This window comes from Neltuma alba, unplaced genomic scaffold (genome assembly GCF_004799145.2).
Source record: "Neltuma alba isolate B1F8T4 unplaced genomic scaffold, ASM479914v2 tig00013120_pilon, whole genome shotgun sequence".
NCBI lineage: Eukaryota > Viridiplantae > Streptophyta > Magnoliopsida > Fabales > Fabaceae > Neltuma > Neltuma alba.
The window spans coordinates 101,761-127,667 of NW_021637442.1; the positions used below are offsets into that span (position 1 = coordinate 101,761).

The window sequence follows — 25,907 nt, forward strand, 5'->3', positions numbered from 1 at the left end:
TGTTTCCTTTATAATGTATGATATGCCTCTTCCTTCTCCATGTTATAAATCTCACATGTAAGATATATGAACTATATAGATACATATTTTTACTCTCATTACGTATACATTAGAATAAGCCATTATGAATAATATATATAGACTAAATAACATTGGGTATCGTATGCTTTCTTCAAATATTTTCGCTATGAATTATATGTTCTTGAATAATCATAATATAGAAAATTCGATGTTTGATGTGCCTTGCTCAAACCACTCGAATTTAGTCCAATAAATATTTGAAGAATAAATATAATTGAGATTGATAGGGGAATTTATTAATTGTGAGACTATGAACATGAAAAAGGGTCAAAGTTTTAAAAACGAATCAAAGAGCCAAAAGTAGAAGAAAGCATTGTGATAGTGTAAGTCATAATTGAAGTATTGTCTGAGCATGCGCCATTCCGTTGAGGCAGACACAAAAAATTTATAAGTTTAATAAATGAAAACACACACACACAAATACACTATCATGAGTTTGAGCCAAACACATAAAAAGTAACCAAGCATAACATTTACATAGGAAAAGCATATGTGTTTGTGTTTGTGTGGGTCTTACAAGGAGAAAAATATCAATGACAACTTTTGCTTTTCAAAGCTAGCTTTTTTTTCTTTTTAAACCCATTTCCTTCTTCTTCTTCTTGTTCTTTTCCCCCAGTTTGAACCATTTCTGGGCGCACTTACAACTTTCTGCAAAATGGAATCCACCAAGGAGGACCCATGTTTTATGGTCTTTGGTTTCTGGAATCTACGATAAAAAGCTCCTCCACAACCACACAACACAACATTTTTCACCACCAAACAGAGACTAAGTAGTTTTAATCATTCTGGCAATAAGGAGCTTAAAGCTTAATAACCCTTAAACAAGATGTTACATTTAATTCTCATGAATTAAAAATTGTCATGTAGAGAGAAACTAGAGTGTAACTCAAATATGTGATGTCAAATAAGATCACATAACACATATTCAAGTCTTGTGCACATAACAAAAATCATCAAAAAATCATGACATGACTGAGCTGAATATGTATGCTCAAGTATTAAATATATTGAATTGGAAAAAGAGAGAATCAAATAAAAAGAAGTTTGAAATTACTAAATGTTTTTAAAAAATTTCTATAAAAACATGTTATTATTTGCAAATCCAATATCATTAAAACCTCCCAAAGTGTTGCAACTAAACATGATTTGGGATTTAATAATTTTAAACTTCTTTTTGTGAGATTCTCCGTTAAAAAAAGGCATAGGAGATTAGATTTATGAGAGTGTTATTTCGCATATTGAGCTTCACCGATTATATTATCTATTAATAAATTAATAAAATCAGTAAAAAAAAATCTGAAAACATTTCTATAAGTTTTAGATTCAAATAAAAACATGAATGCGAATTAAAACCGACAAGCAAAAGATTTTATCATACACAAATTTTATTTTGGAAAAGAAGAGATTTAATAAAATTTCATATTCATTATTTCTTAAATAGGGGAGTGTACTTTCAAACTGGTTTGGGGACAAAAAAAAATCACTCAAACACTAGTATTTTGAGGAGAATGAAAATCCACGAGGGATCTTCCCATGGGTTCATAGATAGAGGGTAACCAAATCTGTCATAAATGTGGGTCCCCCCAACAGACTCATGACTCATCACATTCTTCTCGAGATTCTCACATTCTCTCCATACAATGAAAGGGGGGAAAAAACACACTAAAGCCTTGTCAGTTTATAAATGCCCTCAATCTCACAGAATCTAGGATTTTCCAAAGCCCCAAGCAAAGCACAAGCAAAATCCTCCTCTTGCCTGCACAAATCTGATAAATATATGAGTCATCACTTTAAGTTTTGCCTCTTCGACACAATATAATACAAATTAATAGTGCGTAACTTTGTGATTATTAAATTCTAACATATGTGTGTGTGTGTAATGTGTATCCCATGCCTTAGTGCTTTTCTGCTTTATTCACTGTACTAGGGAAGGGCAGCCCCATATCATTTTTTAAAATTCCCTTTCTGCTTTCTGCACATGTGCATGATTAGGACACAAACTGAATTTCCCATTCAGTCCCTGCCGTTGGATTTTCACCAATTATTGGTCCACAAAGCAAAACATCTTCCTTTCTTTAACTTGAACATATACTTTAAACTCTGTTGATTTAAAAAAAAAAAAAAGGAAAGAAAAAAATTCTCCCTTGGTGCACTTTCAGTGAGGCAAAGCTAATTAGTGCTTTGGGTGGCTGTGAGATAAGATCATTAGGTTGTAGTGTATTATATTGTTCTTTGTACAGCTTCCTGACAACAGGCAAGCATGCTAGTTCTCTTTATACTTTCAAAATCTATGTCCTATTTTTGTGGGCCTGAAGGGTGGGGGGGAGATTTTTGGTGAATGTTATTGCTGAAAGGAAATGGGTCTCTTTCTTCTTCCTTGAAAAATCACTGTAAAGATAGTGCCTCCATTTCTGAATCGTTAACGTTATCAGTTTGTAACTGAACTGAATGGAGACGCTAAGAACACAGACTCTTCTCTGTTTCATGGCACTTGTCTGGCTTTCTTATTCTTCTTCTGCAAATGCTTTGCTCTCTCCTAAAGGAGTGAACTTTGAAGGTAACTTCAATTTCTGTTAGCTTTGTGTCAGTCAGTACAAGAAGAAGAATTCTGAAATGGGTATCTCTGAAATCTATGTAGTTCAAGCTTTGATGGGCATAAAAGCTTCTTTGGTCGATCCTCATGGAGTTTTAGATACTTGGGATGGAGATGCTGTCGATCCTTGTAGCTGGACCATGGTCACCTGTTCTTCTGACAGCCTTGTCGTTAGCCTGTGAGTCTGTTGTTTTCTTCTTCTTCTTTCATTAATTTGAATCAGACTCGGATTTGAACTTGAATCATTCAGTCTGCAAGTGAGTCTCCAGAGACAATGAAGTTGAAATTAATGCAGAACACTGAAGAATGATTTTAGCAGTTTAACATAAACTTGGTGTTCAATCCTGCAGGGGCACTCCCAGTCAAAGCTTATCTGGTACTTTGTCTCCCACCATAGGAAACCTCACAAACCTTCAGACTTTGTGAGTTATACCAAGATAATATATCTACACACCCACAAACATGTTTCTCTCTTTAAACTCAATGATTTTACTAAGTGTTAATGTCTTTTCAGGTTGTTACAGAATAATAACATTACAGGCACAATTCCTTCAGAACTGGGGAAGCTTTCAAGGCTGCAAACTTTAGATCTGTCAAATAATTTGTTCAGTGGGGAACTTCCTGCCTCTTTAGGCCACATGAGAAAGCTGCAATACTTGTAAGTGAGCATTTATGATCTGATTGTAGGGCGCTGCACATATCAGTAACACTTTTCAGGTCTTATGTGAAGCTTTATATTACTGCAATGGTTTTTGTTTCAGGAGGCTCAATAATAATAGTCTTTCTGGAGAATGTCCAGAGTCACTGGCCAACATGACACAACTTGCTTTTCTGTAATGTTTCTTGGATTCTTCTTTGGAACTAAATACATAAATTCCCCCCCCCCCCCAAAAAAAAAAAAGATGGTTTCTCATTTTATGATGTTCATTTCAGTGACTTGTCCTACAACAATCTGAGTGAGCCTGTGCCCAGAATTCTGGCCAAATCATTCAGGTAAACGCCTTTCTGGTTTATGTGTGCCTTGTAAACAGAAAATTGAGTTGTAATTATTGAGTGCTAATTTCTGATTTCAGCATTGTTGGAAATCCGCTCATCTGTGGTACTGGGAAAGAAGAAACCTGCCATGGGATGACACTGATGCCTATGTCCATGAACTTAAACAATACCCAAGGTAACTCTTCTAAGTTTTACTGATGACACATGGATTTTTCTTTTATTTTCAAAATTGATACAGATGTCTCTAAATTTTAAAATTACATATACATAGGTTTTATTTAATTTTTGAAACCTAAACAAATTTTCCTGAAACAAAGAATAAGTTGGACCAACCACCACCCATGAATTTTAGCCATTTAATTTCAGTAAAACTTGAGGGAACTTGATGTAAATTTGCTTTTGCTTGTATTCATTTGTGACTCTCCATGCTGATATATCAATCTATTTCCTTTCCCAGCTGCTCAACCTTCTGGCAGACAAAAAACACACAAAGTGGCGATTGCCTTCGGTTTGAGCCTAGGATGTCTGTGTCTCATAGTTGTTTGTTTTGGACTATTTCTCTTGTGGAGGCATAAGCATAATCAACAAGCATTCTTTGATGTCAAAGGTAAAAATACAATACAATTCAATGCAATAAAAACTTCAATTGAAACTTACAATGATATGATCACAGCACAAGATTGTCCTACTCAAGCTAACAGAACATATTTGATCTTGGGATGATTCAGATCGTCATCATGAGGAAGTCTATCTGGGAAACTTGAAGAGGTTCCATTTCAGAGAGTTGCAGATTGCTACCAACAATTTCAGCAACAAGAACATACTAGGAAAAGGCGGGTTTGGACACGTGTACAAGGGAATTCTCCCAGATGGAACAGTGGTAGCAGTGAAGAGGCTTAGAGATGGGAATGCCATTGGAGGAGAAATACAGTTTCAGACTGAAGTTGAGATGATCAGCTTGGCAGTGCACAGAAACCTCCTCAGACTCTATGGTTTCTGTATGACTCCATCTGAAAGGCTTCTGGTTTACCCTTATATGCCTAATGGCAGTGTTGCTTCTCGCCTCAAAGGTAAGCTCAATCATCAAACTTGTTTCAAGCTAGAGGGGCTTAAACAACTAATGAATCCAACGGACTCAGGATAGTTGGAGCTGTAAATAATCTCATCTCTTTAAACAAATAGTTGAAGGGATTAGTTTCAGCTATTGAAATAGGATACTCCTAGTGTTTCACCAGGGAAAAAAAACCGAATAAATGAATTTTACTCCACCTCCGGTAATCTCAATCATGAAACTTGTTTCAAGCCAGAGGGACTAAAAAAAAAAAAAAATGAATCCAATGAACTTAAAGACTCTAATCCCCTAAGCAAAACCCTAATAGAGCAAATCTAGTTGGGATGTGCCAATTCTTTGTCCTCAGTACTTTGAAAGAGACTAGTTTCAACTGTTGGCGGACAAATAAATGAATTTAACTCAAATTCTGATAAGCCAAAGTGAGATATGAAAATGGTGAGTTCATTTGTTGATGGCAGGAAAACCAGTGTTGGACTGGGCAACAAGGAAGCAGATAGCATTAGGAGCAGCAAGGGGACTGCTATACCTTCATGAGCAGTGTGATCCAAAGATAATTCATAGGGATGTGAAAGCTGCAAACATACTGCTTGATGAGTACTATGAGGCAGTGGTTGGAGATTTTGGGTTGGCAAAGCTTTTGGATCATCAAGACTCTCATGTGACTACTGCTGTGAGGGGGACTGTGGGCCACATTGCCCCTGAATACCTCTCCACAGGGCAGTCCTCTGAGAAGACAGATGTCTTTGGATTTGGTATTCTTCTTCTTGAGTTGATTACTGGACTCAGGGCTCTTGACTTTGGAAAAGCTGCCAATCAGAAAGGAGCCATGCTTGATTGGGTATGTTTCTTCTTAAATCATGAGCCATATATTTCACATCAATGCACTGTTCACAAGCCATTTTTCCCAACTTGGTTTTCAACAGAAATTTGATCATAATAGAAATAGATTCTTCAGTTTTGGAGATGACTCTGTTATGCCAAAACTAAAAGCTTGCGTGTAAATTCCAAGCAGTTAAATCATTTAGTTGTTTTATGGAAGATGAAAAATTTTGCAAGTACATGTGAAATGTTACGTTATTCTCTCAACTCTCCTCCTAGTCAAACTCAAAACCATTCAGTGATCTAAGAAATATATGATGAAACTGATTCAAGAAGTGCAAATTCTTTTTGTAATGATTGGTTCAGGTGAAGAAAATTCATCAAGAGAAGAAACTTGAACTGCTGGTGGACAAGGATCTGAAGAGCAACTATGACAGAATAGAGCTAGAAGAAATGGTGAAAGTGGCACTTCTGAGTACTCAATACCTTCCAGGACAGAGACCTAAAATGTCAGAAGTAGTGAGAATGCTTGAAGGAGATGGACTTGCAGAAAGATGGGAAGCTTCCCAAAGAGCTCATGACACAACAGCCACAAGCAAATCCAAACATCCCCATGAATTCTCTTCATCAGATCGCTTCTCTGATCTCACTGATGACTCTTCTTTGTTAGTCCAAGACATGGAACTTTCAGGTCCAAGGTGATTTTGTATACAGCTTAGATTTTTCTTTTATATATATATATATATGGTTTTTTAAGTTTAGAAATTTAAGTATATGATTTTGAAGAGCCTATATAATGATGCTTGAATCTATAATGCAAACCAATCTTGATGTTTCCTTTTAAATGTACAGAAATTTTTGTTGTGTAAAAAGTCAGAGGAATAGGACCTTTCAGCACAACTTCATGTGCTTACGTAGACACTTTGTTTAAACTTGTATTGTCTGTCTTTTCTTTCAGCTTCAATCAAATTCATTTTAATTGATTTAGTATGATTTTATTCATTAATTAAGCTATGGTTTTTTCCTAATTACAAACAGACTAGATTCATTTCTATTAAACACACAAAATTTGAGGATTAGATACACAGTATTGTATGTGGCTTTTCTGCAAATCATTTATCTTTTTATATAATCTGTCATCCACAAAATATAAATGCATTGGCTTTTCCTTGTTCATTGGGTGACGAAAAGCTTTCCAGCATCATTTTAATATTAAAAAAAAGGTTTGAAAGCTAAAACTGAAATTCACTTAAGAATATAACAATAACAAGCTTTATCTTATTAAGTAGGATCAGCTATATGGATTGTTTGGCGCCTTTATACCTCTATCAAGGATCAAATCTTTGAATAAGTTGTGAATCAAAAGGTCCTGCTCAATAATGGTATCGAGTATTCTCTTTAGTCTTATTGCACATCCTACTGTTAAGGTTCAATCATGCTTATATATGAAGTTAAGAATAAAAAAAAGAAGTTCCATAATCATGCGCATCAAGAAAAGCAACTGAAAAGTTAAATTTTAGTATCTCTAACAATTTCCAAATGCAAAAGGATTAAAAATTGTGAAGTGCCCATAAAAATGATCAGAATTTCGAAAATTCCAAATACAGTGGAAGAAAGCAATGCCAAAAAAGTAATTTATGATTTGAGATTGTTATTCAAAATGGTGATATGGATTAATGGTATATATTTGACTTTAATTATCGTACTTAATTAACAGACAATAACTTTAGGCTTTAAGATTTGCATCTCATCGATTTCAACTATATATTGAGGTCAGGAATGGTCCACCTAAGTACACTCTAAATCCTAATCTAAGCTCTCAAATTCTCTTGGCATCATCTTTCCAAAAAGAGCCTTCTTCCAGGCCCACCTTCTTCACGGGCCTAACACGTTTTACTTTCAACTTTTTGAGCAGCATGCTCATTTAAAAATCTTTATTTTTTATTTAATCAAAAAATCTTTATATTTTACACATCGTCCGTAAGTTTAACGGTAGGAACTATACCCTCTCCCTCAAAAAGGAGAATGTTTGATTTTCCGTCACAATGTTTGGGGAAGCATTCTAGAATGATGATGCCTAGGTTAACACGTGAGGATATAATATAGGTTTGCCTTGCCCAATATTGATATCACCTAGAAAAAGCTCTTAAGTGTGCTACCCTTGGCTTCGATTGAGTCTGAACTTCTGCCTAAAATTTTTTCACCGAAAAACAAATCTCTATTTTTCATATGAGATCATATTTAAATAGTTGGAAATCTAAATTTTTTATAATTAAAAGTAATGAACAAAAAATCAGATCAGGTACTAAACCAGTTGAAGTAGTAATTCAAAAGCTAGTTGATCGAACTAGAATCAAACCAATCATATTAAAACAATGTAATTTAATTGAAAATAACAAAATACAATAATATTAATAATCTATAATAACAAAATATAAGGAAATATAACAATAGTTTAATTATAACAATAACAAAACACAATAACATTGAGAATTTTAATATTTACAATTCATCAATAACTAAAATTAGTAATCATTGATATCAAAATCATCATTAAAATTCATTCAAATTTATAGTAACTGAGATATTAGGAGATTAATGAGAAAAAATAAAACTAATAACAATATAATTATTCAAATTGGTTTTGGTTTTTACTAGTTTTTATCTCTTCAACACTTAAAGCAAATTGGATCATTGGCTAGTTCATTAGTTTTCGATTAACCCAACTGGCTTGGTTCGGTTTTTTTTTTCACGGATGGAATTTCAAATCTTATTTTTGAAAATAAACACAATCAGCAAAATTCTTCAACCCACACAAATCGTAAACGCTCACTCACATGCCACTGTTTTTTGGAATAATAATTTAAATTCTCTTTTTTGGTTACACGTATGCACTGTTCAAATTTATTCTTGTTATTTTTAATTAATTCGTTGTACTTGGCATGAACAGTTTATTAGAATATGCTATTTTCAAATTTTTTTACATTCAATATCATAGTACATGCTATTAATTTTTTTTTTTTTGCCATCGTATATGCTATTAATAATATACTACTATTACCCATGCTGCTTTTTATTTTCCAAAGTTAACGGACGAGTTATTTTAAACTAAAGATAAAGATACGACATTGGATAATCTTTCGGTTATACCTCATTTTATTTCTGTGTGTGTTTGTGTAAAATATGAGTATTATTAAGTGCTTAAATAAGATATCTGAAACTTGAGTATGCGTATATATAAAAAGTATTTTCCCTCAGGTCTCGATCAGTGTGCTAATTGCTCGAATTTAATCCGAATAGATAAAAACACAAACATTTTAAAAAAAATATTATAATTAATGTAACAAGGCTATATTTAACATTCGAAACATACTTTTTTTTTTGTGAAAACATAAGTTTTTTTTTTTAACTCACTTATAACTCACAAGAACATATACTGGAGTTTTAACTCAAGCTAACCCAAAAATCAGAAAGATATATAAAAACATTTTCAACAATCAAACATGGTTCTAGAGGCCATGTGAAGTTAATGAAGTCAATGTCTTATCAAATAAACTGTAGTTAATTACTTAATTAAAGTTAGTGCTTAATTACATCAATCAAATTAAATTATTATTATTATTATTATTATTATTTCCCTGAAGACCTCCTTTTCACGGTCACTAAGACGACCTCTCCATGAACCACCACCACAAAGTTCTTGCAAAAACTTGTGTCATGATTTAATTTTAAGAAGAATTACAATTAGGTCCCATCCAATATAATTAAATACAAAAAGGTTCCTTGAAATTATGAAATTATTCTGAAATCCCAAGTTAAATTAAGTTGTCAAACCAGCCGCGATAGTTGTCAATCCTTACACCCTAAGTTGTCAACTACTGCTCTTTCAGTTGTCAATGCAAACTTAAAAAAAAAAAAGAAGGATAATTTGGTAATTAAACGAATAAAATTTATTGCAAAAAAGTTTCTTGGGACTTCAAAATAATTTCATGATTTCAAGGAACTTTTTTGTATTTAATTACCTTGGATGGGACCTAATTGCAATTTTCTCTTTATTTTAGCTTTCTTTTCTTCTTTGATCCAAGAAAATAAATCAAATTAAATAATATATTCCTATTTACTTTTGTTTTAAAGTAGAGAAAATCAATATTATTAAGGGTATAATGATAATATTTATTTTTAAAAAAATTTTGTCGGTCACCAAAGAGGTTTTTTTCTTTTTTCATTCTATGATCATTTTCACCTTATCCAATGGAATAGGGGGGGAAAAAAAAGTCAATTGATTTTTATTAGGCTACAACTTTACCGAGGGCGCCACCAAAAGTTTCTATGGTCGCCACCAACTGGACCATACACATCATATTGGGTTGAATTATTTGCTGATATGTACCGCATAAAACATTATCCTTTTTTTTAAAATAAAGATTAATATAATCTTCAGTTTCTTAAATTTATTCTCATTTTGGTTTTTGTTTTTTAAATTTTAAATAATAGGAGGCGTAAAATGGTCTATTTTTTTATTAAATTAGAGGTACTAATATTTTAAATGAAAAGAGACTTGAAGGAGTAAAATTAATAGTTTTAAACTTAAAGGACCAAAATCAAAATGAGAACAAATTTAAAATATCAAAGATTATATTAACCTTTTTAATAAAACCAAAACAATAATATCTTGGAATTCACACTAAATTATGTAAAAGTTATCACTACTTCCAATTTTTAATATAAAATATACTTAATTAATTTAGATAAAATAAAAAAATTAGTTAAATTAGTTATTTGTCAAAAATATGTATTATTTTTTTAAAATTATTTTTTGAATAATTTATATTGAAATTATCTTTTTTACACAAAGTTAGAAATTCCCTTAACATGTGTAATAAAGAGAGATATTTTAGAAAAATAATAATAAATATGGGGAAGAAATTGGATTGAGTTATTAATATTAAGGACCAAAAATAGTATTTCATATATTTTGTTAATTATTGATTTAATAATTACTATTCTTAGACTATGGTGACTATATATATATATAATATATATATATATTTTAACAAAAAATCTCCTTGACGATTTTTACCTTGAAAAAAAATTGATATTTAAATGAAGGTGCGACGCGGCAGCTTGTAAACTCGCTAATTTTTCTTCTTTTTTCTTTCCTTTGTTTTTATAATATTCCGTTTGGTATTGGACGAGTTGTTTTTTATGAGGATGATGGTTTTTTAATAATTTGAAGTCTAATCGCAAATGGCAAAAAAAAAAAAGAGAATTGGTTCGCGTTGAAAAGAAATCTAATAAAAAATAAATAGGAAGAATTGCAGTCAAGTCTTAATAGAGGGATTTAATTACTCTAAAATCCTTTGATAACTAAGGGGCATAAACTGATAAGTTTCAGTGTAGAAAATAACAATTGGTTTATATTGCTTACTTGTCACTGAAAATTTTTGGTAATTAAATTTTTTTTCTTGAGACCCCATAATAATTCTCCCAAGTAGATATATCCTTACCAATATTATATGGTTGGGATTTATAGATAGTGTCCAATTTATTTATATAGAGTACTTATAGTTTCTTTTTTCTTTTTTTAATTAGAAAGACCAACGTCTAATATGAAATCTTTACAGTATCTTTAATTTCTGCAAACCATCAAATATCTTTTGTCTGGTTCCCATGTTTTTGTGGGGATGGATGCCAGTGAAAATCTATAATGCTACATGAGGAAGAATTTATTTTACTTAAAATTTTATGACAATAAATAAATAAATAAATAGTATTTAAACATCCACCGTGCTTTCTTTCTTTGGCTCCTCTCTTCTTCTTTTTTTTTTGGGTGGCTTCATGGATGAGAGCATCAAGAATACAGTTCACCTCAAGCAATCCAAGTTCCTTTTGTAATCCACTTTTCGATATATAGCAAAACAAGACAACCAATCGTTGTATGACTTTCTCTGCTAATCGTGGGAAATTCCAATTTCGCTATTAATATATAATAATATAATTTATTAAAAATATTTAATCAAGGCTTTCAGAAATAGGCAAGGGAGTGAACTCAATCATGATTAAAAAATTATAATATAATATAATTAAAGTATACAAAAATATTCATATATAACCCTAAAAAGAGTAATACTTAAATAAACAAAAATTAATACATAAGTAAATAGAATATTCATGTATATATCACACATAATCCAATAAAACAGAGTTATTAAAGTACAAATTTGACATATATACTGCTTGTTGGAATTTTAGGATGAGTATGTTAAAAGAAGTTCTATTTTGTTCAAGATCGAGGGGCAAGACCTTTTTATTTTGTTCTTAACTTAAAAAGACATCGTTTCATACCTAGCAAGGAGGGGGAAAAAATCAATTCAGTCCTAAAAACCTATCCAAACTTTAGAGTGGGGCAGTTAAAAAACTGATTTACCCGTTCACTAGTTTAATAACACACAGATAAATTAGGCTACTACACGTACGTTATGTTTTTTTTTTTGTTACAAAAAATTGTAAGTGAATTAAGTCTTAAGAGCCCGTCAATACAACAACATTCCTCCACACTCAAAAAATATTTAGAGAACTAATTACAAATCGCTCATTAACAATATCCTTATATTGATAAGGAGATTTAAATTTACGATTTTATGAATTACAAGCTGCCTATTTACTGGCTGGATTAATTTCGGTTAGTTGTACATATGTCATGTCATAGCAGTAGAAAAGGTGATGAGAGCATATATTCGTCGATAAAAGAACACGTTTAGTGGGGCCAACCATGTCTTGCTTGCTTGTTCCCTTCCCTCCTTCTTATGTGTACGTTAGTTGGTTGCTTCATGGGGGGAAATATGAATCGTTTCAGCTTATAAGTAACCAAATTCCCTTTGTAAATCAACTTTGCAAAGTCAAGTAAGTTCCTCCTCCTGCAATTAATTAATGTCGAGAAAATCTCATTTTAATATATACTACCTCCGGTCTTTAATATAAGACCCCGTTTGACTTTTAATTTGGTCCTAATTATAAGACCCCAATCCATTTTGTCTCTCATATTTATGTATTTTTTTCTAATATAGTCCTTCTAATAATGATAGTTCTAGCTAATATACTTAATTAGCAAGGATATTTTAGGAATGACAACACTTATTTATTACAAATAACTAACTTAACATACTTTTTTAATTTCTTCTAATTAGTCAACTGGATTTTATAATTAGGAGCGAAGATACATATATAGTGCTAATTAAGTCTCTCTGTCGATGTATTTGAAATCTGGCCATATCAGTGGTGACAAGATTAGACTTTGTTAGATATTCTGTACTATTGTCTATACGTGTTGCTTCTCAAAAGAAAAGGAATTGGATGTGTAATTAAAATACATTAAGATAAGCCTATAAAGATCCCTTAGGAAACTTCTGTTATATAGCTGTATTTTATTCTCTCCATTACACCCCCCACAACAAAGAATATTTATGTCACCAATTAGTCTGCTATTTCTTTCAATTTTTCCTTTTTTTTTAATCACTATTATTATCTTTTTTTTTTCTGACTCATATTTTTTTTTTTTTGCTTTTTTTTGGGAAAAATGTAAGTTATATTATTTATAACGGATAGTATAATAACGTATAAAGTATGTTGGCAAAAAAAAATATATAAAGCTTAATCGTTTTTATTTAAATAAATTCCATCCATATATATAATTTATAAGAAATGAGTTATCATGCATTGACGTCAGAAGAATATTCAATTTGTTACATCGGATTGTAGTTTTTTTTTTTTTGTTCTTCTATATTTTAGTGTTGAGAGACGGTAGCCTTCCCTCACCGCCAATTTTTGTAATACAAGTATTATTAATTACTTATGTATTATTCCTCCCAATAAAATATTTATCTCATCAAATAAAATTGTGCTTTTTTTATTACTTAAAATTATAAATAGTTAATATTGTTTAAATCATATTTCAACTTTTTCAATTCATAAAGAAGGAGTCCCTGTCCCTTACAATAACAACAACAATAATAACGAAAGAAACAATATGGGGCAGTTTAGTAATTTCATATATACACAATACATATATACTCGTATATGTATGTGAATACTGAATACATATACAGAGACAGAGAGAGAGGTTTCAATAGGTGAGCATCGTAACTTTTGCAGTGTGCGCCCTATAAATAAATTCCGTGATTGTCTCTGCCTCACCAAATTCCCGGAAAACAGAGCATCTTCCAGAGTCCCAATTAAGTCTCGCCAAATGAGGCCTTTTCCATCAACTCCGACCACCTTCAATTCTTCGCCGCCGCCGTCTCCTTTCTCTTCAGCCGGCTGTATGCGAAGCTTCAAGTCTCCGATTCCGTACCTATTCGGAGGGCTCGGTCTGATGCTGGCTCTTATTGCAGTAGCATTAGTGGTGCTGGCCTGTTCTCACCGGAAACGACCCTCGCCGTCGCCGAACTCTTCCGGTTGTGATGACGAAGAAAGCAAATTGGAAGCAGCCAAAACGACGCCGGATTCAGAGCCCAGAATCCTGGTTATCATGGCCGGACACAGTAACCCCACTTACTTGGCAAAACCTCTCTCTTCTTCTTCTTCATCCTCCTCCTCCTCCTCCACTGCAACTCAACAAACCCTATGAAGGACAATTAATATCATTCTTCTTCTTCTTCTTTCTTCTTGTTCTGGTTTTGTTTGTCGTTCACAGAGATGCAGATAAATGCTGTTATAGGTATAAAAGCGTACCCGTTTTGTGTTTGGGTATGGCTTTCTAAGTTCATATGAGTTTTGCGAGATCTTGTATCTAGTCTGGAGAGTTTATAATAAGTTAATAACACACGCATCGTCCATCAGAGATTTCGATATTATTCTTGATTGTGGTTTCTTTTTCATTTCCAATTTCTCATTTCTCATTATTGTTGTTGTGGTATGTTTGTGAGCTATTTTGGTGAGGTGGGAGTTGTGAGGGTCACCGGCCAGCCAATAGTTTTTTACCAGTGGCTGAATTGGTTCGTTCAACCCAAAAAGAGGGTCTCATATAAACCTTCACGTCCCAGTTTTCTTAATTATAAATATTTGTAGAACTCCTTTCAGTGTTGTAGATGATTAATTTATGAAAAAAATTTCAAAAAAAAAAAAGTAGTTGAATTACTTATTTGTAAAAAATGAGTGTTGATTTTCTTTTGAAATACTCTGCCGATTCTTAATATAAGACCTAATTGTTGAATTGATTTTACTCTTAAATATAAGACGTATTTCTAATATTTATCAGTTTTTTTTCTAAATTATCCATATTGATACTCGGTCAATCGTAATCAAGTAAGGGAAAGAGGGAGGATATTAAAAAAAATGATTGTGATGTTTTATAAAAAACATGTTATATTTCTTATAATTAACTAACTTACCTAACTTTCTTAATCTAATCAAATTAGTTAAATAGGTATAGGAATATTATCTTTAATTATTTGTATTAGAACTATATTATAAGTTTTGCGTCATAAACTAATTTCAAGAGAATTAATTTCCTATCAAATAAGTTAGTATTTTAAGATTAGGCACTTTCCGCAAAACCGTTTGGGTATCCCAAACCGTGGTTTCAGAAGCACTTTTCCGCAAAACGAGATAATCTCCTCCACATATTTACTTCGTAATCCGTAAAAGCACTTCTGAAACCATGGTTTGGTTTCTATCCAAACACACCAAGAAGACTATTCACAAGAAGACTATTCACAAGAGCCTCAAAGGGAATGGATCAGTATGAATTCCATATTAACGAGTCTCAGAAGTGATTTATAAATTGAAGGGACATTATCACCAAATACGCTTTTTTGTTGTTGTTAGAATTAAACTTTCTTTTCAGATTTGTGTTCGCGGCCACTATCATTTTATAGAAACTCATACAATGTACTACCTCCGGTCCTTAATATAAGACCCTGTTTGATTTTTATTTTGGTCTTAAATATAAGACCCCAATCCACTTTGTCTCTCATATTTATACATTTTTTTTTCAAAGTAGCTCTTCTAACAATAATAGTTCTAGTCAATACGCTTAATTAGCAAGGATATTTTAGAAAAGACAACACCTATTTAGGACAAATAACTAACTCAACTTACTTATTTAATCTTCTCAAATTAGTCAACTAGCTCTTATAATTAGGATCGGAGGTAGTATAATATATGTAATTAATAGGAGTAGTTTAGATTATAAAAAAAAGATCTTACATTTAAATCAAAATAAATTCATGGACAAACTCCCGTATCTAGATCATATCAGGGAAAGTATTATGTATAGTGCGGCCATTTTTCAAATATGGCGTCACGCTGCTCTACGCCAATAGGAAGAGTAGAAGAGGAAAGAAGATGGGACACAGGACACTGGAGAAGTATAGACGGGGCGGGTCGAAAGAGTCTTGAGGAAAAACCAAATGGGTGGGCCCGACCCATCACAAAAAGGTCCACGTTCATATCAACATCTACTAGTGGAAGACAGCCCCTTCCTTCCACCATATTTCTCCCTTATTCCACGTTTCATTTTCTTTTCCCTGTCTTTTATTCATTTTTTTATTTATATATTCAAAATCCAACTAAACTTGCTTTTTCTTGTTCCTTAATGGGCACGATCAAATCCAGTGGGATGCCATTTCAGTTAATTAAGCCCCCTGAATTGCAAATAATTCAAACTTGCTTCTCCTTTTTGAGTATGTTTCAAATCAAACATTAATATTATTGTTCACATGGCACATATAAACAAATCCAGTTGCAATAATTAACTAATTAATTTTGATCTTTTTAAATTATGACATACTACGCATTAATCCGTTGGGGCAGAAAGGGGAGAGTGAGGAAGAGAGCAGCTAATAAAATTTGACTTTAGAAGGAATTGTGAGTGGGACGCGGCAACCTGAGATTGATTTTGTTGACACTCGTACACGCACAACACGATTCCTTAAAGATTTTTGTGGAACAACAGCAGCAACGCCTACAATCTTATTATATGTTTGGTGGGCGGCGGCAGTACATTCAGCATTCTTATCCCTTGCTTGCTTAATCTGTAATGTTTCACACACACACACGCACACATATATATACACACACAACCTCTGATCTTCAATATAAAAACCGGATGATTAATTTGAAAAGAGATTAAGAAAGTTACTAAATTATTTTAAATTATTTATATCTATCATTTTTACCAAACTAATTTGCTTCACTTATAAATTGATGTGTAATCTAGTAATTCATATAAGTATTTTAGAAAGATTATATAACATTTTATAATTAAATAATTCAGTAACTTTCTTAATATTTTCAAATTAGTTAATTGGATCTTATATTAAAAACTAGAAGTTGTGTGTGTATTGTGAATGATTTTGTAGCTTAATGGCATGTAAACTCTCCGGTCTTCTAGAAAGTAGAAGATTGTAGGTTTGGTTCTGCTGATAATAATGTCATATTGTGGGCTAGTACATGCTTCTTTAATTCCAAAAAGAAAATGTTTGATATGTTAGTCATATGAATTCATATTTGATTCAGTGGAAGCTCTCATCGACCTCATTGGGAATGAGCTTCCCTAGATTCATCCCCTCTTCAACAGTAGTGAAGCATAGGATCATTACATTTGATCATAAATTATCAAGTACAAAGAATATGGTAATCAACCCACAGCAAAGATTAAGGGAAAAGTATAAACTCCTTCCAACTTGTCAGACTCGGAGGAGAATTTGGCAACCCCTTACAATTACTTAAAAAAAATACTTTCACTTCTCTCGTATAACTGTAAAATTACTTCTAAAAAATTCGGTCTAAAAACCTATTTTATCCGGTGTAAAAGACTTTTTTTTCTTAATAATATTACAATCACGGCAACTTGAGTCGGTTCAACATTCCTTTGATTTTGACTTCTATATCCCTCTTGGGACAGTTGAGCACTTAATCAACAATACTAATAACGTTGGAAATCGTTTGATACTAATTTGTAACTACTGAAAGATGCTCTCTCATATGAATTCAATTATCTCATGGCATTTTTAATTATTATATTACTACTTATGCTGCTTAATATAATATTTAGTTGATTAATTTGAAAAAATTAAGAAAGTTAAAAAAATTAATTATAGCAGATGTTACATAATCTATCTAAAATAATTATATGTATTATTAGATTATATATCAGCTTACAAGCCAGATAAATTAGTTTGGAAAAAAATATTAAATATCATGCTCTAAAGTATTTTATTTAACTTCATTAATCCTTTCAAATTAGTTAATTGAATCTTATATTAAAAATTAGAGGTAATATATTATATTATCAGGCAGTTTAATATATTATTTACAGTTATGCTGATTGGAGATGTAGATGGGAATTGCAGACGGTTATTTCTGAAATAGAAGACTGTGGAAGGTTTGAAATTGCCTTGACTCCCAGGAAAGGCAATGAAGCAGCAAATTGGATTGCTGTGTGTTGTAGAAAAGAGGTGTGCCCTGTGGGGTGGATTTTTAATCCAGCACCTGCTTTGAAACAAGTTCTGGACGTGGATTTGGAAATAACTGGAAGTCTGCAAGGTCTGCCTTTGGGTCTGATAAGCTGAATTTGACAGAAGTGGCATTGGTTGATCTGCTAGAGATTTTGTTAGTGCTTTTTAATCTGTTTCTGTCTTGCTTTTGTTTCTTTTAGTTCCTGTAGGTTGTATGTTAGGTTTGTGTTTTGGTTTGAGCTGTGTGGTAGGTTGTATGGTTAGGCTTTTTTGAGTGTTTTTCCTTTCCTGGCCTTAAAGGCTATTAGTGTGTGTACCTATTTGCTTTGTTGATTAATAAAATTGACTTGCTTTTGGCCAAAAAAAAAAAAAAATGTCTCTCAGAAAACAGAATGGAAATTGAGGACTAAGGAGCGAGCCAACGAGAAATTTCATTAAAATTGTTCTGATTGAGACATCATCAATAATGTGATGAGGAAAATATACAAGCAATTATTAAAGGGAAAATCTCAACAACAAAAAAGACTATTGAATTTCAAAATTCTAAATCAATATTAGTTACTGTACTCATGAAAAATATGACTATACTCAAAAAGTAAATGATAAAATATTTTTATAATAATTTCTTATTTAAAATTTTGAAATTCAATAATCATTTTTTGCGATTTTCCCATTATTAAAGCAATGGATAAAATTGACACACCAAATTAGTACTACCTCATATTCTAATTATAAAACCTCATTTGTAGTCTACAAACAAGATCTTATATAGGACCAGAGATGGTAGTATTTTATTGAAATGTTGCAAATATTAATTAATTTCCAGTTTCGTTAGGATCACAAGTTCCTTTTTATATCATAATCACCCTTTATGGTTGTGGTTGATGCTAAATTACCTGTCCGTGTCATTAACGTTATCAACAGATATCAAGGAGTGTTGAGAAATTTCTAAGTCACAATTTTTTTAAGAGAAAATTAAAGATCAATATACTGCATTATTAGGGTTTAATTTACTAGAAATTGACCTGTAAGTTTGTCTTTTCTTATTGTTCTTGCATTATTAGTTTATTACCTACCTTTCAGGACACGAACGGATGTTCCAGCGTCTGATATTGTGAATGTTATAAATTTATTATAAAAATATATATTTATATATAATATAAAAATTTTAATAACTTCATAAATAATAAATAATTAACATAGCTTATTTTTAAAATTTCTCGTAACATATGTGGCTTATCTAATTTCTAAACCTAGTTTCCAGTTCAGGAATTCGAAAAATCGTATTATTTGTGATGAAACTCTCATCAACTCAAAATAAAAGCAAATGATCAAACTGAAATTAAATAAGGCTGAAAGACTGAATTTAAATTTTGAATTAAATTAAAAAAGCGTTTCTTTTCTATGACTCAAGAAAAAGAAAGTCATAAGAATGGCGTCAAGTATAATGATCTCCTGACTTAATTCGAACAAAAGTTGAAGACTTACTCCTAAATACACATTGCCTTCACACAAGTGATAGATTATAACAAAGGAAGAAAACAAAGAGAAATTGGGTTAAGCAATAAGGGATTTAATTAGTACCCCTTTAAGTTAGCTAAATCTTGACTTTTTACTCCTCCTTCCGTTCTAAATATATAAGATCGCAATAATCAATTTATAAAAAATTAAAAAGATTGATTAAAATGGGTTATTATTTACTACTATTATGTAAAAATTGTGTGAGTTTCCTTAAAATATCCATATTTAATAACGGTATTAAATGAGAGGAAAAAAAGAGAAAAATGTGAAATTAATGAAGATAATATAAGAAAAAAATTATTAAATTAGAAAGACAAGGCGAATTAAGATTTCTAGTCTTATATTTAAAACCAAACCAAAACACATCTATTAATTAATTAAGTCTTATATTTAAAACGGAAAGAATATAATGAGTCTATGTGAGTGAAAAAATAATAATAATAAGACATAGGTTAGAAGAATATTTTCTGAATTGAAGCCTAACCCTATTCAAATCTAGTCTAATTATTTAGAATAAAAAGGGGGAAATGGGAATTGTGGGAGTGGTTAGGTGGACGCGACAACTAGAGAACGCAATTAAAGAAGTTGAATTTATATGTACATTTGAGAATGACGTGAAGGGTAATTGAGTGGAGAGGAGGCGATGACTTATCATCACTTTTCTCCTCTTTTTTTTTGGTTTTAATTTGTTTACTTTAATAATTAATTAATTTGATTTTTTTGAATTATGACATACTCCGAATTAATCCGTTGGGGCAGCAAGGGGAGAGTGAGGAAGAGAGCAGCTAATAAAATTTGACTTTAGAAGGAATTGTGAGTGGGACGCAACAACCTGAGATTGATTTTATTGACACACGTACACGCACAACACGATTCCTTAAAGGTTTTTGTGGAACAACAGCAACAACGCCTACAATCTTCTTAATTCTTTTATGTTTGGTGGGCAGTAGCAGTGCATTCAATGTTTCACACACATATATACCCACACAACCTTTGATCTTCAATATAAAACCCAGATGACTAATTTGGAGAAAGATTAAAAAAGTTACTAAATTACTTTAAACTATTTATATTTATCGTTTTTATTCAAACTAATTTGCTTCACTTATAAATTGATATATAATCTAATGATTTATATAAATACTTTAGAGAGATTATAAAACATGCTATAATTAAATAATTAATAACTTTCTCATCTTTTTATCTAAACTAATTTGCTTCACTCATAAATTGACGTGTAATCTAATAATTCATATAAGTATTTTAGAGAGATTGTATAACGTGTTATAATTAAATAATTCAATAACTTTCTCAATCTTTTTTATCCAAACTACTTATAAATTGATATATAATCTAATGATTCACTATAATTAAATAATTCAATAATTTTCTCAATAATTTTAAATTAATTAATTAGGTCTTATATTAAAGATTAAAAATTGTGTGAATGTATTGTGAATAATTTTGTAGCTTTATGGCATGTAAGCTCTCTGATCTTCTAGAAAGTAGAAGATTGTAGGTTTGGTTCCGCTAATAATAACGTCATATTGTGGGCTAGTACATACTTCTTTAATTGCAAAAAAAAAAATGTTTGATATATTAGTCATATCAATTCATATTTGATTCAATGGAAGCTCTCATCGATCTCATCGGGAATGAGCTTCCCTAGATTCATCCCCTCTTCAACAGTAGTGAAGTATATGATCATTACATTTGATCATAAACTCCTTCCAACTAGTCAGACTCGGGGGAGAATTTGGCAACCCCTTACAATTACTCAAAAAAAGTACTTTTACTTCTTTCACGTAACTGTAAAATTACTTCTGAAAAATCCGGTCTAAAAACCTATTTTATCCGGTGTAAAAGACTTTTTTTCTTGATAATATTACAATCACGGCAACTTGAGTTGGTTCAATATTCCTTTGATTTTGACTTCTATATCCCTCTTGGGACAGTTGAACACATAATCAACAATACTAATAACGTTGGAAATCATTTGATACTAATTTGTAACTACTGGAAGATGCTCTCTCATGTGAATTCAATTATCTCATGGCGTTTTTAATTATTAGATTACTACTTCTCGTCCTTAATATGAGATCTAATTGATTAGTTTGAGAAAATTAAGAAAGTTAAAAATTAATTATAACATATATTACATAATCTCTTTAAAATATTTAATATGTATCATTAGGTTATATGTCAATATAAGCCAGACAAATTAGTTTGGACAAAAGAATATTAAATATAATACTCTAAAGTAATTTCTTTAACTTCATTAATCCCTTCAAATTAGTTGGTATGGGTAGTATATTATATTATCAGGAAGTTAATTTCTTTCAGAAAAGAGAATGGAAATTGAGGACCAAGGTCTAGGGGCCGTGCCAACGAGAAATTTCATTAAATTGTTCTGATTGAGACATCATCAATAATGTGATGAGGAAAATATACAAGCAATTATCAAAGCAAGGACAAAATTGACATACCAAATTAGTAGTATTTTATTGAAATGTGGCAAATATTAATTAATTTCCAGTTTCTTAGGATCACAAGTTCCTTTTTATATCATAATCACCCTTATGCTTATGGTTGATGCTAAATTACCTGTCCGTGTCATTAACGTTATCAACAAATATCAATGACTGTCGAGAAATTTCTCAGTCACAATTTTTTCAAAAGAAAAATTAAAGATCAATATATTGCTAATTTACTAGAAATTGACCTGTAATTTTGTCTTTTCTTATGTTCTTGCATTATTACCTTCCTTTCAGGACACGTACGGACGTCCCGGCGTCTAATATTGTGAATCTTGTAAGCTTATTATAAAATTATATATTTATGTATGATATAAAAATTCTAATAACTTCATAAAAATAAATAATTAACATAGCTTATTTTTGAAATTTCTTGTAACATATGTGGCTTATCTAAAAATCGTATTATTTGTGATAAAACTCTCAACTCAAAATAAAAGTGAATGATCAAAATGAAATTAAATAAGGCTGATGAAAGATTGAATTTAAATTTGAATTTTAAAATAAAAAAAATTTTCTTTTCAGTGACTAAAGAAAAAGAAAGTCATAAGAAATGGCGTCAAGGATAATGATCTCCTGACTTAATTCGAACAAATGTTGAAGACTGACTCCTAAATACACATTGCCTTCACACAAAACAAAGGAAGAAAACAAAGAGAAATTGGGGTTAAGCAATAAGGGATTTAATTAATACCCTTTAAATTAGCTAAATCTTAATTTTTTTCTCTCCTTCCGGTTCTAAATATATAAGATCTCATTAATCCATTTATAAAAAATTAAAAAAATTTGATTAAAGTGGGTTATAGGTAAAAATATGTGTCGCTTTCCTTAAAATACCCATATTTAAAAAAGGTATTAAATGAGAGGGAAAAAATGTGAAATTAATGAAGATAATATAAGAAAAAAATTATTAAATTAGAAAGACAAGGTGAATTAAGATTTGTAGTCCTATATTTAAAACCAAACCAAAGCACATCCATTAATTAATTAAGTCTTATAAAAAGAGAAGAATATAACAAGTCTATATGATTGAAAAATAATAATAAGACATGGGTTAGAAGAATATTTTGTGAATTGAAGCCTAACCCTATTCAAATCTAGTCTAGATTTAGAATAAAAAAGGGAAATGGGAATTGTGGGAGTGGTTTGGTGGACGCGACAACTAGAGAACGCAATCAAAGAAGTTGAATTTATATCTACATTTGAGAATGACGTGAAGGGTGATTGAGTGGAGAGGAGGCTATGACTTTATCATCACTTCCCTCTTTTTTTTTTTTTTTTTAATTTGTTTACTTTAATAATACCATATATAATAATTTTTTTTTTACCAGCAATACCACATATAATAATTGTGATTTGTGGCACAACAACTAAATATGGTGGCACTATTGCATGTTGGCCAATTATTAATTGGGGGGGGGGGGACAACTAAGCCTATTAACTTTTTACGCACTTCTCCTTTGATTTGTTATTTTCATTCGTTAGAGGTTCTGTTTGACTCTAAATATAATATTTAATTAATTAATTTATAAAAATAAAAAAAATGTTTAAGATTTTTATTTGTTGTTATTGCCTACAAAATACGTGTCACTTTCTTTAAGATATATTTCTTTTTTTTATTGGAGTATCAAATTGGAGATATAAAAAAAGTGAGAAAAATTGTAAATTTAATGAGAATAATTTAAAATTTTTTATTAAATTAAAGTTAAAAAAATTAGAAAAATGACAAGAAAAAAAAGCTGAAAATTACGAAATCTCAAATCAAATTTGGTAACATGACTTTATTTGGTGTTAACAATACTGATTTTTTAAATAACAACAAATTTTTATTGATATTTCTTACTACCTCCGGTCCTTAATATAAGATCTTGTTTGACTTTTATTCTGGTCCTAAATATAAGATCCCAATCCACTTTGTCTCTCATATTTATATATATATTTTTTAAAGTAGCCATTCTAATAATAATAGTTTTATTCAATATACTTGATTAGTAAGGATATTTTAGAAAAGACAACACCTATTTAGGACAAATAACTAACTTAACTTACTTCTTTAATCTCCTCAAATTATTCAATTGGCTCTTATAATTAGGACCGGAAGTAGTATTTAACATTTAGCAATTTTCAGTTTCTCTTTTTGTCATTTTGCCTAAAAAATATTGAGATTTTAAATTTAAGATCAAAATAAATTTTTTAATTAATTTTTATATTTGGGTCGGACGAGGTACTATTATCCAAGCCATCTTTGTCCCACTTGTCCTCCTTTCGGTGGGCTGCAAAAACCACATCACTTCTTTCTTGTTTCTTTAACTCCGTGTTGAATTATTCTTCTTCTTTTACACACACAATTAAAATATATCTATTATTTTAGTTATTAATGGGAAAGGAAATTCCATTTACATACAAATGCTTTCCCTGGTAGTGATACTTCGGTCGGCTGATTTTGTGTCCTTTTTCGTACTGTTGATCAAATTTTTTGTGTAAATATAAAATATGGATACTTTTTCTGTGAGGTCGAAGATATTCGTTATGTCGTATTAGAAGTGTCACGCTATCATAAAAAATGAAAAAGAAAAGAGTCACACTATGTGCCTTTGGAATTTTTTATGAAATTTCTGTAAATATAATACCAACAGGAAACAAAATAATAGGCAGAAAAATTTCTGTGGCCATTGGAAGAGATCTCAAAAGAAAGAATTGTACTTTAATTTCTTGTTATTTTCAGAAGCTAGGGACCAACTTGGCCCCAGAAATGGCTGGCTCATAAATGAAGCCTATAGTTTAAGAGATTACCTTTTTTAAAATACATATATGTTACATCCAGTCCTAATTATAAGGCATCGTTTGTAGTCTACAAATATAGTCTTATAAATAACACCAGAGTTAGCATATGTTTAAAAATATACCGAGTGATATCTGTATTCTTCATATCTATATATAAAATAACTTTCAGTTTCAAGTTTATTTTTAAAAAAAAAATGCACCAAGGACACACTTTTCCAAATCTCGATTTTGAAATTAACATTAATTAAGCCTCTTCTTTTTACCCCTATGATAATGGGGTTAAGTAATCACAATTCTGTATAGAGTATACAATTCAGCGATCAAGTCCAGCATATATATACATTGACGTCATTAATTTAATTTAATCGTATCGAAATTTTAATTAAAAAGAGAGTTAGTAATGATCTATATATCATGAATCTCTCGAGATCAACAAATTCAATCAAATGATCATAATTTACTAATGTAAAATGTATCTAGAAAAAGCCGTATTTATAAAATTTCCCTCTCCTATATATATGTGTGTTTGTATGTATATGATATACCAAGTGTATCCTTATCCTACTTATTTGCACATTATAAATGTTTCAGGGAAATATTAGTTTCTTTTTAAAAGTGTATCCTTATCCTAAGCACCTTTAGGACAACAACTTTCACAAACATTTATGTTAATAAATTGAAATAAAATACACATATATGTACTAAAAAAGATACTAACTCCTATTTTAATATAAGAAGAGGATAACTAATTTAAAGATATTAAAAAAAATTTAGTTAGTTACTTGTTAATTGTTATAAATATATGTTGGTTTTTCTAAAACATTATTTTTAATCACATGTATTGGAAGTACCTTTGATCAAAATTCTTTTTTTTATATGAAATTAATAAGAATACTTTGAAAAAAAATAATGATAAATTTAAAAGACAAAATGGACTAATATCTTATATACTACCAAAGTAAATTTTTTTTTGGTCTTAACTCTTATATCTATATATAGGACCAATAATAATTCTTCTCACAGGTCCGAAGAAATAAGGCATATATAAG

General features: G+C 30.8%; 2 protein-coding genes across 4 annotated transcripts; both read left to right on the plus strand.

Annotated features, from left to right (window-relative positions):
• Positions 1–2,297: 2,297 nt before the first annotated feature.
• On the plus strand, positions 2,298–6,548 carry LOC114734653 (protein NSP-INTERACTING KINASE 1-like). Of its 3 annotated transcripts, none has more exons than XM_028922295.1 (12): positions 2,298–2,638; positions 2,720–2,852; positions 3,025–3,096; positions 3,189–3,332; positions 3,436–3,507; positions 3,608–3,667; positions 3,748–3,845; positions 4,128–4,277; positions 4,399–4,740; positions 5,201–5,580; positions 5,928–6,077; positions 6,114–6,548. In XM_028922295.1, the coding sequence occupies exons 1-12, from the start codon at positions 2,530–2,532 to the stop codon at positions 6,261–6,263; spliced, it is 1,860 nt and encodes a 619-aa protein (XP_028778128.1). In that variant the 5' UTR covers positions 2,298–2,529; the 3' UTR covers positions 6,264–6,548. The 3 variants fall into 3 exon arrangements, with proteins under 3 accessions (XP_028778128.1, XP_028778127.1, XP_028778126.1); XM_028922294.1 differs by having other exon boundaries at positions 2,299–2,475; positions 2,505–2,638; positions 5,928–6,548; XM_028922293.1 differs by having other exon boundaries at positions 2,300–2,638; positions 5,928–6,548.
• Positions 6,549–13,733: 7,185 nt separating this feature from the next.
• LOC114734658 (protein GLUTAMINE DUMPER 6-like) lies at positions 13,734–14,413 on the plus strand. Its single transcript, XM_028922300.1, has one exon. The coding sequence runs from the start codon at positions 13,807–13,809 to the stop codon at positions 14,185–14,187; it is 381 nt and encodes a 126-aa protein (XP_028778133.1). The 5' UTR covers positions 13,734–13,806; the 3' UTR covers positions 14,188–14,413.
• Positions 14,414–25,907: the final 11,494 nt, after the last annotated feature.